This window comes from Centroberyx affinis, unplaced genomic scaffold (genome assembly GCF_046629955.1).
Source record: "Centroberyx affinis isolate AG114_WGS23_722 - 3 ecotype Tasmania unplaced genomic scaffold, CSIRO-AGI_Caff_v1 ptg000031l_1, whole genome shotgun sequence".
In the NCBI taxonomy this organism is placed as follows: domain Eukaryota; kingdom Metazoa; phylum Chordata; class Actinopteri; order Beryciformes; family Berycidae; genus Centroberyx; species Centroberyx affinis.
In genome coordinates, this window is record NW_027278745.1 from 29,176 (window position 1) to 46,892 (window position 17,717).

Here is a 17,717-nt window from a genome sequence, read left to right on the forward strand (position 1 = left end):
GTGCTACCCGGTACACAGAGCCTGTTATAGAACGCTTTCCTACATCTTTCCTTGCCTATGTGAACTACAGCAAGCCTTACATATTGCCTCCGGGTGAGGGTTTTTTTTTCCGACGCAGAGTAATAACGACACTGACAGAGACTGGAAATTATAATCTCCCATAGATTTTAAAAATCATCGTTAACAAGATTCCAGAACCACGCAGAAGCCGCTGTCAGACGCATTAGCGTTATGAGATCGATACTCTGCTCAAATGAAGCTGAATCAACACACTCTAAAATGAGGATATTGGAGTATCCATAATAAGCCCATGATACTCTCTCATGGCTACCAGTTTCAGCTCAAGTTTACATTATATAACTTGAGCTATTATAGCAATAGGTGGTCGTTAAGATTATAAAAAGACAATCCGACCCACCGCGGACCTTTAAGTGTACATAATAGATATACGAGTGTGTCTGTGTATGTGTACTTGTGTGTCTACAAAACCAATCTATGCTATAGATTGACACTCTAGTAGAGGAGTATTGCATGGAGGAGAGTTGGAGGCTGGGGGAGGATATCTTGGATCTCCAAGCAATGCAATGGAACAAGCTGGCCATTGACTAAATGAAGCATTGTATTGTCCACTAGTCCAGTCTCCTGGGGGTTTTCGCTGGGGCGGTCAATCAGCCAGGCAGTCCGTCAGCCAGGGGCGGCTCCTCCAAAGCTGCGGCCGAGCCGTTGGTCTCTCCTCTATCACTCCCCGCCTCTCCCTCCTCCTTGTCCTCATCCCGGGTCAGTGGGTCCCGGGTGGACAGGCGGTCCAGGGGGTCCAGGGGGTCCAGGGGGTCCAGGGTGTGCGTTTTGGGCTCGGGGCTGAGGAGGGAGAGCTGAGGCAGCAGCGGGCCTTCCCGCAGCTTGGCGGCTAGCTCCTTGGCGCTGCAGGAGGGCGTGTTGGTCTCATAGATGTCGTGGAAGTTGTTGTAGTCCACCTCATAGAAGCCCTTCTCCAGGGAGAGGACGGGCGTGAAGCGGTAGCCCCACAGCACCTCTGTGTCCAGGTAGGAGCTCCGCGCCTGACACGTCATCCCTGGTACAGGTATGGGTAGGCCATGTGCATGCGTACACACACACACACACGCACAAACACACACACATGCGAGCGCACAACATCCACACATAGGCATGGATGCACATCCACATGAGGCAAGCACACACACAATTAGCATAGTGGACAGGTAAACACACACACACACACAGAGACACACACACACACACACACAGTGGAAAGAGACAGATGGAAGGGGGAGTAGGGAGAAAGAGAGAGCAAGCAACAGTAAATTATTCAGAAACAGGGCTACACTCCTGAATCAATCACATGCTGAGGTCTTCGAATTTACAAACAGTAACAGTCATTAGTGAGAATAAACTATGAGCAGCTGGAAATGTATAGTCCACAGTGTTACTACACCAGGGACCCTCTCTTTGTTTCAGACCTGATTTGAATTAGCCCCCCCTTCTCCTGATAGCATGTTAGCATAAGGCGCAAGATGAAATCCAGCACTTCTCCCCACTGACTCATTGGGCAGAAGTTGAGGGAGACAAAATGGACAGGTCACTAGTCCATTGCAGAGACAATCACATTCACACCTATGGACTATTTAGAGTCTCCAGTCCACCTGACTGGCATGTTTTTGGAACATGGGAGGAAACCACATGGACACGGGGGAAACATGCAGAAGAGAATCCAACCCGGGCTCCCATTGGATGAGCCACTTCATTAGTAAAGTCAAAGCACTGTAACCAGGCAAAGCCATTCAGAGCACAATCTGTTGAAGTGTAGCCAGAGCGGTGTGTGGTTTTGGTATTTTGATGTTATTAACAATCTAAGAGATGTAGGTTGGTAAGAAATCACTCTTATGTTCATCCTTAGCATGTTTTGGCCTTTGGTTGTAATTTCCAATGTTCTAACTGTGTTAACTGTAATGCCATGATAAAACACCCACACATAGGTATAAAAACAAGAGGCACTTGAGCTGCTTAATGCCCTGTCATAATCACCATGATATATTAAACATTTTATTATTAAACATTGACCAGTTATGCTAATGAGGCCATTCATTATGCTAATTTATTAATTAATAACCACATATTTCTGTCAACACACTTGTTGTCACATAACATGTGGGTGGTATTAATATGAACTCTGTATCTTAAAGCATTACGGAGTTATAGTAGTTTCAAGACAATCTGTTTTTACTTATTAATATGCAAATTTATGCAGCAAGGTGCTTCAAAATCAAATCAAATAATCTTCTCTATAGGGGGAATCTGTTGTGTAAGTATAAAGTTTCTGTCATGAGTTACTGTGTTCAGAGAAATGTGTCTACTCACGCACAGCACACACTGGCAGGACATAATAAGGGGGAGGATTTCATGCAGAACTCAGTATGTGGTGTATTTATTGTTCAGTCAAAACACTCTCTGCATGAGATAAAGCCATTTATTGCAACAAATGGTAATACAGTTGGATTTGGCGGTGTGGCTCTGCTCCCAGGATGCTCAAAGAACAAATCTATGCAAGCATGACACAGATTTGGCTGGGAGCACGCGAACCCCTCCTGCGTACGGGACAGAGCCTGAGAATTGCACATCACTTAATTATAATGACAATATAATAGACATACTAAGCCAACATAGTATAAATTTCTAAGTGCTAATTCAGGAGGCTGGGGAGGTGAAGGGAGTTACAGCACTGTGGCAGCAGGCAGCAATAAGATGCAGCAGCATAACATGAGAAGAGCGCCAGATCTGTTTATATGGACCGCCTAGTTATGTCATGGTGGTGTGTGATTGGTGGACATCTAGAGCACCTGACATATGACTGCCGCATCCTGTCTGAACTACTGTGAAGCTCCAGAAATATCCATAGGGATTCTGTTATGTTGTAGAAAAACATGAGAAATGAAGATCAGAATCTCTGAATGTAAAAGCAAAATTAGAATAAATGATGAATAGTCTCCTGTAGCCAGAGACTTCAGTGTCACTGGCCATGATGTAGGCCTATGTACTGTAGGCACTGAGATGGTGAAGCCCTGGAGGAGGGGAGGTGATAGCGACCACTTGCTTTTACTGAGAGAGACAATTGGTTTCACTCTCTACAGATCGAGTTTCCATATGGAACAAATGAACAGTTGTTATTGAATTGTTTATTGTAAATAGCTTGCACAGTTTCCATTGGTGCAGCTCTTGTGGTTTTTGTAATCCTATATGACATAATCTATGTTGATCTATTGGAATATTGTTGATTATTGTGATTATGTAAATATCTAGATTTTGTGAGCTTGGAATTATAAAGTTCTGTCTGGGTTATTAATCAAAATTGACCTATCCACATATTCTTAATCTTTGAATGCTGTACAGTCCAGTAGTGTCGAGCTAGGTGTGCAGCATAAACTGTTGCTGCACACAGCATTTATCAAAGCAGCATTTATCAAAACATAGTTGCAATGTGCTTCACATAGATTAAGACAACAAAGTTTGAAATACATTAAAACAGAGAAATTCAAAGGTCAGAGGTCAAGGAAAAAGTAAAGGTAAAAGTAAAAGCAAAAGTGAAAGCAAAAGCACGGCCTGGAACAAGGACTAAAGGTTAAAAGTACAAATAGCAAAATAACAGAAAATCCAGCACAGTTTAAGTGAAAGCAAGTCTAGAGAAGTGTGTTTTTAAAAGTGATTTAAAGGTAATCAATAAAATGTAGTTTATAGAACATATGAATTTTAATACAAAGAAGGATTGTCGGAGTTTAACAAAAATTTCAGTTGGGCTGTTTGAAAATTTATAACTGTTAAATGTTCACAATAATTTAACTGTACTTACTGTAACCTTAATTAGATACTACTCTATAAAAAAAGGACAGAAAAAAAACTCATCCAATTATTTTCTCAAGTACCACAAATCAATTTGACAGTGCACTGGCATATAGGGGTTAAGTGTCTGATGATTTATCAACTGGCTGACCTGAATCTGGCTCCTGCCGCCCACATCTTGCGTTGTTGCGTTGTAAAATAAAGTTGTATCTTAGAAACTGCATTTTCAGTTTGGTACTATTTCATCCAATCCCAACCAACTTAAATATTTCAGTAAGGACCAATCAACATCTACCTTTCAGCCATGTCCTGTCAGGCTAACTAATATAGCCTGACAGGGAAACAGAGAAACGGAGACAATGTTGTTGATGATTGAGGGAGACAAAAGGCCATGAGGAGGCCATCCAATCCATCCTCATAAAATTCTGTAAAATGCAAACAGTTAACAAGTAGAACTACAAAAATATGTGCAGAAAAGGAGAAACAAGTCACAGCAGCCAAACATACAATGACATGCTGGTCAGTATATCACTGAATGTTGTAAGATACTCTAAATTATTTTCATATGAAGCGAAATTTCTTGTTTGAAAACTGATATTATTGTGATATTATTGTGGTTATTATATTATTATTACATTATTGTGATGTACTACACTAACATTGTTTGAATTTGATTAACATGCTTCAAAACTGACTTGATAATTAAATGTTACCATTAAATCCTATTCTTCCAGTTTTCCATTGAAACTGAGGTTACCTCACTGTAAACAATCATAACCAAGACCGACCGTACAATTCTCTCTCTTAAAAATACAATTTCTAATTGTCCTAGTATTTTGATACTTTGCATTCAAACCTCCATGTGGGTGCGGTTGTTGTTGAGCTATAAAGATAGATTTCACTACATAACAGTTTTGCCAGCTGGGATGTCAAATCTATGATGCTCAATATGTCAGAACTGCACTCTCACCAGATAGAACCTTATAATTTCCAGCTCACGTGCATTGTAAGTGCAGTTTTTGATGATTAATGTTTATTGATGACGGTGGTTGTCTGTAAACATGTGTCACTCCCTAATGGGGGTGGAAATGCTGACAAAGGCTAAGGGCTGAAACGTATTTGTTTGTATCTGCTGCTGTGCATTAAATAAGTGTTCAATCATATTTTGTGTTTTGATATGCCACACGCAGCCAACTGCCAACTGACCAACTGACCATAGGAAATTTCAGTGTGCTTTGTCTAAAATTTCAATTTAAAATAATAACAATTTGATTTGATTTTTGATCTCTGTAGGTAAATTCTCTTTTTGCGTGCCCCCCTCAACATGTCAGAGGTCAGGATGCCTCTGAAAAAGAAAAAGATGCCACAATATCATCCACACTGTTTCATTGACAGGTGATCTGTTGGAAGTGCAGTGCAGAAACACCACAACAATGAACACTTAGCACCAAGGATCTCGCCAAAAAATAAATTGAGTATCTTGCAGACTACCACTTTGAGATGCAAAGGAGAAGCAATGCAGGGGACAAAGACAAGCTACTACTAGAAGCTTTTGGAAAACGAAACACTTCAATTCCAGTACTACAGTATGTACTGATGTAGCTACCAACACAACTATCATTCGTAAGTTCCAACTAATTGCAAATAATTAATCTATTGACTCAAGTACTGGATAATGCTCACAGTAAATGACAGCACATAGTGTGTCTGAGATCCTCAGAAAGAATAAGCATCCACAGATAAAGCTCATCCATTTCATTTGGATGCTAGTGTTGGACATTTTTTTCTCCTGAATAGTTGAATCAATATATTTTGTGTGTGTGTGTGTGTGCAGTACGGTGTGTACAGTAAATGCACATTTGGAGCATAGGCAGAATGGTGTGATGTAGAGAACTAATGAAATCCGTCCCTGGAGAATGCAGCTACCCCACTGTGATTACACCAGGGTTTTGAAGGGGCATTAGCTTGGATGGGGAACAACACAATGGATTCTGGTGGTGAAAAAGGGACTGACCACGCTTGGCAATGCAGAATTGGATTTAACAAGAGTAGAAATTATGTATATATTTCATAAATTGGTGAAAAAAAGGCTCAGATCTTAAATGCTATAGTATGCGTGATGCACCACAGATAACCTGAAAAATATGATCTTTTCCTTATCAAAATTTCAGAATACTATGCTATATCCATCACATGAATAAAATGTGTAATAATAAGGATATATTCTTATATACATTTTTAGTCTTTTTGTTAGTTGTTTGGGTAGTTGTTCTTACTCTTATTATTATCAGTATTAACTTCACAGTGTTAAAGATAAAGTCATAGTATATAGGCTACAATCTTGCCCTCCTTCAATCCATCTGTTAAATTTTCCCAGGCAGGTAAACCTTAAGACATGACTGCAAATGCTCCAGTATTTACACAACAACAAAGCTGACGCAAGACGCTCTGAGAGTTCTGGAAATGGCATGAAACAGACCTTATTTTATCTATAAATAATTCACTGTAAAGAGAGGAGAAAACTCAGTCTCATACCTGCTATCTTCAGAGACACTGCAATAACGAATACAAGGTTTGTTGTTGGCAACATCGATACACTTTGAAGACCGGCGATACTGCCAGCAACATTATAATAAGCTGTAACATAATTACTTTGGTTTAGAGCAAAATGTTTTGTTTTCTAACTTTACAGAGTAGCCTATAGAGGGTTGCCAAAAGTAAGTGGTTGGTTTTCTAATTAAAAACAATGCTTCAACCTGATGACAAAATTATATAAAAAATGCAGCCACCAAGAGTTCTACCCACCACTCCTTTTCCTTCCTCTCACTGTTCAGGGCTATCGGGCTTGAAAAGCCAGCTTGTTGGAGAGCCAGTGTCACTTCATTCATTTGCCATCCAAAGCAGCCAAATACATAACCACACACCCACATATCAGTGTCCCTGTGTTAACCCTGAGAATCAATGGAACTAGGGCAAGTGCTTTCACATCCCTTGGAAAGAAAGAAGAAAAAAGGCAAGTGACCATTCAGCCAGCACCTCAAGGCCAGGGTTCCCTTGGCTATTTCTAGACAGCCGTGCTGACAGGGAATTCAGCTGATGCCATTAAACACCGAGGCTTGCTGCTACTTAAGCACCCGCAGGTGGTAATAACCATTATTTTATCTAATAAACACCTTATTATAATAGTTCACAATGAAGGAGAGGTCTAGTTTTGCAAGGGATGGTTACACAAAGTAGAGAAATACTGGCAGTCCTTGTATTGATGTTGTATTTGGTCTATTTGAGAGTGAAGGGATGTTTTCATCAAAGTGCATCACGACATGAGCTGAGCCACTGGGCACCATGCTGCAATTATGGATATATTGTGGCTTTAGTATCTTTCTATCTTCTAATGTATTTCTTCTTATTCACTTCTGATTCTTCTGTACCTATATTGTATCTGTACTGAAAAAGAGACAAGGGGGAATATATGTGCATTGGTGAATTAAATCTGACATTCCTTTACATATACTGTATACTAATTATACTGTATATATACTGTATATACTGTACATATACTGTATAATAATTTATTACATTACCTCAACCAGATGGAATTATAACTGTGATATGTAGATTGTGTTGCTGTTCTGCAAAAGTGGTGAGAAAATGTTTGTTTTTGATTGCTCGAAAACTGAAAGAATATAATTGATTCTAATTTTGAGACAACTTGCTGTGTCCACACTGTGTGTCTTAACAGGCAGAAACTTGATTCATCTTCATCTATTACTGTGGCGTGAAGGACAAGGGCAGAATGTTCTTTGGCAAGATAAATCATCATCTTGTTTTGTGCTTGCCACTTTCAATCCCAAATGCTGTGGGTGTGCGTGAGAAACGAATGTTGTCGGTGATTTCCTGAGCCTGACTCACAATTATGCTGAGAACCACAGGGTGGTTGTCAGTGGAGGAAAGAACTGATGGCTGGCCATTAAGGAGAAAATGAAGCCATTTCACCACCCAGTTATCTGTCAATTGCAAAGTCTGTGACAGAATCTCTCTCTTGTCGTGGTGAATATTTTACCTTGTAGAGAGTCTTCTCTGCCCCTACGAGTGTTTTAATAGCCTGTTGGTATCTGTTGACATCAGCAGATGCCGATTTTGATTTTTTTCAATTGGGTTGAGCTCATACAATCATCAGGGCTATAAATGCCCATGCAGCATTTATTTATTTATTTTTTTACAAGAAAATGATTGAATGTGAAGCCTGTTCTGTACACCCCTCTCTTGGCAATAGGCCTGGAATTCTCAGAGTATTGATATGATTTCCTATTCATCTTAAAATCATTAGAGTTTCATCAGATAAATATTATTTTTTGGGTACCATCTCATCAATTGATGCTGACTAAACACAACTGGCTGGACAAGCAAATTCATCAGTTTTGAATAGCAAGTGAGGATGCTTATGCAGCTGCGTATTTGCATGTCTGTGACCTTAGAAAAGGGCCTCTGGTCATTACCTCTGAAAAATGCCTAAAAAATAAACAATAAAACAATCATTATCTACCAGAAGTACTATTTACAGGCTTTAATCTGGATCCTGGTCTTGTTTCCTGATCGATACCATGCTGACTTATGATTCAGCCTGTGTGTCAAATGCAGTACTTGTTGTAATTTACACAAAGTCCACAAAATCAATGTCATTAGCGAATAGTGGGCCATATTTCCCCCTTGTGCCTATTGACTTGCTTTCTTGTAGATGAATGTCATCTAATGTGAAATAGCGGAAAGCTACAATTCCCCTCGCCAGAAGAAGCCCCTCTGTTAATTCCTGGGAGAAAACCCTGTGATTGGATCTATACGTCTCTTTAGGGTAATGATGTCAGGGACAGGAAGCGGGGGAGGGGCGGAGGCGGGTCAGATCTGCCCGGCGCTCAGCGGTCAGGGACGGTGACGCCATAACCTCTGCATGCTACAGCCTCTGCTGGTGGAGCGGAAGGCGATTTAATGCCTGAGTCAAGCCTCCAACAGTGTGAGCAAGGAGCATGATGACTACTGGTGCTTTGGAGGGAGAAAAAAAAAAGTATGAAATAAATAAAAAAATAAAAAAATAAATAGAGCAGAAATGTTCAGATGCATGAAAGGCCATGCCTGATCGTATTAGAGAGCTCTGTGATGTCTGCCATTTTTAAAAAGATAATTATGTGTCCATGGGACTAAATGCTCCTAATCATCCAGTGTGTCTTACACCCATTGAAGACAAAATATGATGATATCCAATAAAGTAGACGAGTGACATGTATAATACATTGTATTTCAAATGAGCGCATTATAATTAGTCCTTGAACAAAGGCCAATAAACAGTGCAGCTGGTGCATATTTACAGTACCTGAGTTAGCCAGAACCTCACAGAAACACATCAGGACAGCAAATCAACTATTAGCTGTCGACCATCATGCTACAAGTATTCACCACATTAAAATGATAAATAAAGCGATAAATATTCCAAGGCCTTTCAAGGCTAACATACACAACACTATAGCTGTGGTTGTCATGAATGGAATTGCACTGGGAAAAACAGGTATGTTTTGTGGAACTTTCCAGAGAACGGCTGGCTATGTCTGCCTTATAAATGGAACTAGCCTGGAGCACTCTTCAGCACTGCTTGGCCTTTTCCCCAAAACACAAACCAGCAGCGTGGGTAGCTACAGTTCGTCATTTTGGAACAAACAATATCAAAGACACACCACTGATGTAGCAACAGAGGAAATACGGGCTGTGGCAGCTATAGAGAAACATTTGCAAGACAGTTGCAGCAGACAACATAGACCGTGTTTTTTGGTCAAATGTCTAAATCGAAATGACATATACATCTGGAAAAAAAAGTCTAAATTATTTATAGATGAAAATAGAATTGAGCTGTAGAATTAGATAAAGAAATCATAGCCACCTTCATTACAGTACAATTTTGTCAGCTGGTATGAAATTATCTTTTGTTGCCATTATCAGCGATCAAGAACCTGTACTGACCTTGAAATTAAATGAATTGATGTCATTTATATTTCGCCTTATGACCTGAGAGTTGATGTATCTGTTAATGTCAATGTCTCTCTCTCTCTCTCTCTTTCTCTCTCTCTCCATCCATTACAATATTATCTTTTGGGGTCTGTGGCCTTCACAGTGTACTCACTCCCACCCCTTTTTCTCCTTTAGCCAATGTCTCCACCCTCTTTCTTCCATCCATCCATCCATCCATCCTCCCATCCCTCCCTCTCTGTCCTTCTCAACTGATAACTCACTTCCTCCATCCATCCATCCATCCATCCAACAGTTCATCAATCCCTGTCTCCATTTATCCATCCATCAGTCATCCATCCATCCATACTCCTCTCCTTCCCTTTCTCCCTCTGCACCATCCATCTCTGTGCCCGTTTGCCTCCCCCCTTCATACCTGTGGCCTCCACCATTCCCTCGAGGATGACCACGATCTCGAATTCCTCCTTCTCCATTTGCGCCTGCGACATCTCCCAGAAGGGGCTCTTCTCGTTGATCTCATGGGAGATGATGAGCGGCGACACCAGGAACAGGCGATCGTCTCCCGTGTCGAAACCGATGTTGATGTCAGTCTGGTTGAGCGGGATGAACTCCCCCTCCTTGGTCTGCTGTGAGCGGATCAGCTTTGCGCGGATCGATGCCTCCACGATGTGAGAGTTCCTCAGGTCGCCCACCCGAAACATCAGGCACATCTTGTTGTCTCGCACCGATATGACGGCCTTGTGCGAGAACATGAGGGTCTCTGCACGGTTCTTTGGCTGAGAGATCTTGACAAACATGCAGCCCACCATCATGGCGTTGACGATGGAACCCAGGATGGCCTGCACCAAAAGCAGGATGATGCCTTCGGGGCATTTTTCAGTGATTACGCGATAGCCGTAGCCAATGGTGGTCTCTGTCTCGATGGAGAAGAGGAAGGCCGAGACAAAACTGTTGAGGTTCTCCACGCAGGGGGTCCAGCCCTCCTCGTCGGCGTGCACCAAATCTCCACGGATGAGCGCGATCAGCCACCACAGCAGGCCGAAGAAAAGCCAGTTGACTACGTAGACCAAGGTGAAGATGAACAGGCTAAGACGCCAGCGGAGGTCCACCAGCGTAGTGAACAGGTCACTGAGGTAACGGTAGGTCTCTTGCACGTTTCCATGGTGAACGTTGCACTTGCCATCCTTCTGCACGTACCGCTGACGTGGCTTCTTCACCGGGTCGGATATCAAGTGGGTGCGCTCCGTCGAGATCTGAGCCTCCCGTAAGTGTTTGGGAAGCTTCTTCACCTGGACAGAGAGAGAGAGAGGTGAGGGAGAGGTAGAGAGAGGCGAAGTGAGAGGAACACAGAAAGAAAGAAAGAAAGACAGAAAGAAACACAAAAGTAGGTATAATTTACAGCAGTCATGCTTTTTTTCCCTTCATTATTCCTTGCCGTACTGTTTTCTCTAAAGCCACAGTGAGGCTTACACATGGAAAACATAGATTTCAAGCTTTTTTTATGAGTAATTTTCTTTAAACCTTTGGTGAACCATCTTCCTATGTGCCGCTGGGGACCAAATAAAATTAAGTGCTGTGATGGAGTCACGGCTCTGTGCTACTCCACAGTGACATTGTGGGTGTTGGTGTGTGTGCGTGTAGAGAGAGAGAGAGAGAGAGAGAGAGAGAACGGACAAAACAAGAACACAAGGACACCCAGGTCTTTGTCTATGTTGGCCCAGCTCCAGCGAGGCGATCTGGCTCCACAGCTGTGCCCTGCCTCCCTCCCCAGTCCCCTGTGTTCCCTCCCCTCATCCCCTATGGGACACTGGCAGGCCTGGATAGGAACAGAGACAGACCCCCCCCCCAACCCCCTTCCTCCTCCCCCCAGTAGGCCCCCGTGGCATCACAAAAAAGAGTGGCATATGCCCAGACACACACAATGCACACGTATCTGGAAACCTGGCTCTCCTGCACTCGCACACACACACACACACACACACACACAAAATTCAAATATTACAGAAGGATAACATGATCCAAGGATTTAAGGATGCAAAAACGAATGACTGACATGGTCAAGCTACACACTACTGCAAAGATTTTGCCAGTTGCTAGGCCCTTTTTGGACACACACACACACACACACACACACACACAAACACACACAAACACCTTTGGACAAGGATGCGAGCCACCCTTCACACAGCCCAAGGACACGTTGGCAGCACATTGACACTCGCCGTCCCAGTCTGAGTTGTTAATTGAAATGTAGTATTGTGTTGAGGCAAGACCACAGCTCCTGTGTCCTCTGAATCTCTCTCTCTCTGCTAATCAGACACCTGTGATCCGTCTCTCTCCAGAGTCATGCTCGCTGCTCCAGAAAAGCGATGTCCTATTGTGGCTGCATCGAGCGCTACCCTGCTCTTGCACAAAGACACACAATCGCTAATCGCAGCTCAAATGGGGAAGGACATATCTGAGGCACCGCGATATCCTTTTGTATAAACAATAAAATATGTCACGGAAGCTGATTTGAGGCATGTGAGTTTTCATTGAGATGTCAGCTAGGTTCTGTCTCACTGTCGTCCTGTGTACAAGCACATTAGTTGAGGCCTGCATGTATTGAATTCTGAGGTATTGATCTGAACTGATCCCTGCATGGAGAGCGTGGTAATGAGAGGTTTGACAATGAAGAATTGAAAGACAATGCTCATTGACAAGTATAGCAATTAGTGACTCAATGACAATGTCAATGAACTCCCCTATTACCAAGTGTGCTCAGGGATATAGGACCAAATTAGACCCAAGCCACATTCCCCCGTTATTTACAATTTAAACTTTTCATTGATCTGATCAGTTAGTGTATTTTGTTTTTCTTTCAAATTGCTATTAATCGCTACTACACAGCCATTAAATCAAAGACAGGCCAAATAGCCCCATTCATTTCCACACTTCGGGTTGTTAATTGAGTGATAGATGAAGCTGTCACAGACAGTGCAGCCCAATCTTTGGCCTTTGTAGTCAATACAGTCCCTGGGGCTGATGCTCCATAAACAAATTCATTAGTTCTCGCTGTGTGGCAGTAGTAAGCGGTGGGTGTTGTCTCTCATTTAGCTTTCCTGACTGCGCTTGGTTAGACAGGATAAGATCCAATCGGCTGAGGAATCGGGACAAATAACCGTTGCAATTCCACCATCCATTATTGGGAGTTGCGCGCATAGTGTCTTTCCCCTGTCTCCCTATCTCCACTGTCAAGTCGGCCGAGCCATCTATTTATCTACCAAGTCCTAGAGAGATTACGCTTTGCCAAGCTAGATCTACAATCTGCCTCGTTCATTTCATCTATACAATATCTATATCTTTATATCTGTATCTATATCTATATCTATATCACTCACACGACTCTTGAAAGCAGTCAGTCTAGCTTTCTCCCTCACACATTATCTCGTCTCTCTCTACATTCCCCATCTCTCTCTCTGCCTCTCTAATCTCTTTATAAGTCCCCACCACCATACCCACACTCTCTCTCTCTCTCTGTCATATCTATCTATATCACAGCCTGTCTCCTCCAGTTGTGGGAAGAATGGCTAGTAGTGGTCGTGTAGTTTACCTGTCCAGGTGTGACTCCTATCTCCATGTCGTGGTCCATGAGGACTCGAGAATCTCCTGCCATCCTCAGCTGAAGCTCAACACCTGTAGGCAGATCAAAGTACATCAGAATTTAATCACTTATACAGTATATCACCTTTACATACACACATACCAACTTGGAATTTAGTAATATCCTATTAAACAGCATCTGCATATGCTGTACATTTTAGGCATTTCGCTGGCACTCTTATCTACTTACAACGAATATAGCAGCAGAATCAGCTTAAATTCCTAGAGGACCATCATTGCAGCCAACCAACACAATAAAGTTCTAGTTACCTGGCAGTAGATGTAACAACCTTTTAATGCTAGACCTTTTAACCTTTCAAACCTCAGCTATCTTAAATTACAGATCCCATTTGGTTAGGATTACAAAGAATATGTCTACGTTGTTTACACTGACAATGTTGTATTGATGGATACTGCAAACCCCCAGACCCATTGTTTTCAACATGTCAGGTAAAATGCCTCAATTTGATCAATATGTCAATATTTGTCAGCTGGTATAATTAGAACCCACAGACACTGACGAGGGTAGTTTGAACCAATAAGCTTTAAAAGGTCAAACCTTCAAAAGATTAATTTGTTTACATTTGTATTGGTTGCAATGTTTTGTCAGGATATGTGCAAGTAGACTCTGCTTGCTTGGAATAGGAAACCAGAGTATTAATGAACAGTCCATTTGCAGCTGACCTTGTAACAATACACTGATATAATAAAAGCAGTGAATAAAAACAGCATGAATAAATAAACGCGAACAGTCAATTTGTATTTCAAGCCAAATATCAGCATGATATTACAAATCACAGCACTTTATATATTTTTATGAGACTATGGCTGATATTAGCCCTGCACTGCCATAGTATGTTTGCTAATGTGTGAAGATAGCTCTCATAATGTGTATGTTTCTTCATGTCAAAAAATGTTTTCTCATAATCTCAAATAAAGGTCAACATTTTAGGCAAATTTAAGATGATTTTCCATCTGAATGTCCTACCCATCAAGAATACAGCCCTATGAACAACATAAAAGCAAAACATCCCAAGGGCTTTAACATGTCTCCATTTTTACATCATTAGAATTGAGCATGAAAAAAAAAAACATGACCAAGGTGCACCATTTTGACTGCCGCAGGATAAGGGATTAGCTGTGAGCCTCACATGGGAGATGACCCAATGCACACTCTGTTTGCTAATTTGCCTGTAGAATGAAGCAGTCTCAGCTGCTGCGTTTTTGACGTCGTCATTCCCCCAAAGAGCAGGCGCATCATTGCCAGTTGCTTCGGCTGGACACACACGTGCACACGTACAAACACATGCACTGCAAAAAATCTCCATCTTAACAAGTCATTTACTCTGTTAAAAATCGTAATTTTATCAAAATAAGTGAAAAAAATCTACCATTGGGGTTAGATAATTTCACTTGTTTCTAATGCAAATCAATTTGTTTCAAGAATTTTGTAGAATCAAGTATCATTTTATTGATAGTAGTGCAGGGATCTGCCTTATTCTGACTTGTTTCAAGACACTGACACTCATTTCTAGAAAATTCCTGAAACAAGAGAAGCTGCATTGGAAACAAGTAGAATGATCTCACCTCATTGGCAGAATTTTTCTTTTGGTTTAAGAACAGTAAGATTTGAAGGCTGAATGTGAGACTAATTGACTCGTTAAGATGGATAAGATGGATATTTTTTGCGGTGTAGGCACACACGCACACGCACACGCACACACACACACACACACACACACACACAGTCTTACTTATGTCACTTTTGGGGTATTTACATAGACTTACATTCATTTCCTGGAGACTTACCCTAACCATAACCACTACTTGCCTAAACCTAACCCTTACCCTAACCTTAACCTAACCCTAACCTTAACCACTGACCCAAAAATCAGCTTTTTACCAATTGGGGACACAGCTTTTGTCCCCAATTGCACAAGCCGTCCCCAATCAACTGGTCTTCAGTCTGGTATGTGTCTCTGAAAGTGACTTAAGTCATACCCACACACACACACGCACGCACACAGGCATACAGACACACTGCACATGGACATTGTGGCCACATCATCCTTCAAATCAAAGCCAGTGATTGCTTTCTTAATCAGTTGGTAATTTGGAGACTGAAAAATGTGTATTTCGTTTGTTTTGTTTAATAGCTTCTCTCACTTTGAAAGGTCATTTAATCTAATGTAGAGCAAGCATAATATGTTTTCTTTGTGGTTGTTTTTAGCTCCGTTGGAATGACTAAGGGATATGTAATGACAGTCTACAATATGTGTGATGTGATTTTAAAGAGTATTTTTGTGCTCCGGAGTTGTGTGCTGGAACTGGTATTTTTAAACATCAATTATGTGAGGTCCAAACTGACAGGAGAGGTAGAAAAGGAACACTTTCAATGTCTCCTGAATGATGTGGGATTTAATAACAGCCACTGCTGCAGTATATATAAAGAGGGGAGGGGGGTGGGACGCAGATAAGGCCCTAATTTTAGCAGCAATCTTAGCAGCAACACCTTTTGAGGTCCATAAGAGGCTATTAACTTACAGAGCCCCTGGTTGCTGTTTGAAAATCAACCACTTTTAATTTAACAAAAGACAAGAGATACACAGGGCGCTGTAACCAACCAACCACCCAACCAACCAACCAAAGGAACATGGATAAATTGCTGCTTGTGCCTGAGCTTAACCACACGTGACTCTTCCCTGTCATCTGTCTTTGACGCTACTCTATCTGATCGCCGACGAGCGAGGAGTGAAAATGCAAAAGCGGGCTCGGAGAAGTGAGAGGACCACGTCACAAATCGGATCCACACAGGAATGCAGTGTTGACATTGATGGTCCAAAGCAAAGGGCAGACTGACGTGACAGGCATCTGAGCGGGGAGAAGACAGACAGGCAGAAGAGGCGCGGGACACACACAAAGCCTCCGAAAAAAACTCGCCGAATACATTAAAGGGGTTGTGAGGTCTCGCTCATTTTAGGGTCTCATGAATTAAACATGGCCCCCGGGGAGATTTGTGAACTCCAGACCTGTGTGTATTTTCAGCAAGGAGCTCTGATTGCGGTGTCTGTTCGCGGCAGCAGACTCAACAAGCCCAAATGAGAGGTGTTCGAACATGGATACCGGCTGGGGTGTTTTATCTCGGCGCTTTAAGAGGGTAACAAGCATTTATCTTGTTACCGGGAGAGTGACAGGATGCTTTGGCTGAATTGTGTTTGTGTCCTGATAACAACAGCACTCATCTGTTGTGCTTAAAGCCAAGGGGACACTGGTAAACCAGCAAACTTGCTTCCCAAGGGATATCTACAGCATATACGTTTTCCTTATTTGCTGACGCTGCATGCCATAAACAATAATCTGCACGGAGCACAGCAAAATGTATCTTTTTTTCCATCTAACCCCTGGCATGCTCTATAATTTTCCCCTACGGACAGTATTTAGTGACCAGCACAGGCTGCTATTTTGAGATTTAATTGTCTCCATTTACGGAACTTCTGAAAGTAATGTACTCATCCATGTGTGCAATTCTGAAAGGTAAGAGCTGGCTATGAGCCGAGCCAAGAGAGGGCTTGTATCAATACCAATTACTGCTCCAATAACACGGTCAAGAGAGTTAAACCTTCTTGTAAAGAGTCACAACCAATAAGGCCAGTTCAACAGATTGCCCACCTGAATTATTACTCTGTCTCTCTTTCTCTGGAAAAAGAACAAAAACAAAACTTGATCAACATGTAAAATGTAGACCATCTCATTCTCTAAATTGCTTCTTTATTCCCCATTGTATGGAGGTAATCAATTTAGTTTTTCTAGTCTGGGGAGAGACACACCTCCTGCTTGAAATCTGCCAAGACGTGCTTGTTTTGCAAATGGTGTTGAGTTGGCTGCTTTGCTGCTGTCAGACGCAAACCTCATATCTCCAAATTGTCAGCTTTTCAGGAATGAAAAAAACACCCTTATTTTTCATTAAAATCTACGAATCGATGCCTTTCTTGTTGTGCAGCTTGCACAACAAGGAACGACCATGTAAAGTTTTGATTCTAGAAAAGTCATGAGAAATCAACAAAATTTAAGTTAAGAGTCACAAAGTTCTCACCTGACAATAGTGCTGTGTTTTCACAATGCCCTTATTGGCATGCTGAGCATGAGAGGGTTACCCATGGCAGTGAGAAGTTGCACACTCTGCAGTAACCCTTGGTTTACAATACAAATTT

At 41.8% G+C, this 17,717-nt stretch overlaps 1 protein-coding gene across 1 annotated transcript; it reads right to left on the minus strand.

The window, feature by feature from the left end:
- Window positions 1-668: 668 nt before the first annotated feature.
- On the minus strand, window positions 669-13,519 carry kcnj5 (potassium inwardly rectifying channel subfamily J member 5). Its single transcript, XM_071515721.1, has 3 exons — window positions 13,457-13,519; window positions 10,280-11,153; window positions 669-1,072 (listed from the first exon to the last, which is right to left on the minus strand). The coding sequence occupies exons 1-3, from the start codon at window positions 13,517-13,519 to the stop codon at window positions 669-671; spliced, it is 1,341 nt and encodes a 446-aa protein (XP_071371822.1).
- Between the last annotated feature and the right edge of the window lie 4,198 nt (window positions 13,520-17,717).

Bases quoted from the DNA above. Each gene is read 5' to 3' on its own strand.
- kcnj5 (XM_071515721.1), bottom strand. From the start codon at position 13,519: ATGGCAGGAGATTCTCGAGTCCTCATGGACCACGACATGGAGATAGGA. The intron at 11,154-13,456 runs GTAAACTACACG...CTCTCTGTCCAG, and splicing joins TAGGAGTCACACCTGGACAG to GTGAAGAAGCTTCCCAAACA. The intron at 1,073-10,279 runs GTATGAAGGGGG...TACCTGTACCAG, and splicing joins GGGAATGGTGGAGGCCACAG to GGATGACGTGTCAGGCGCGG.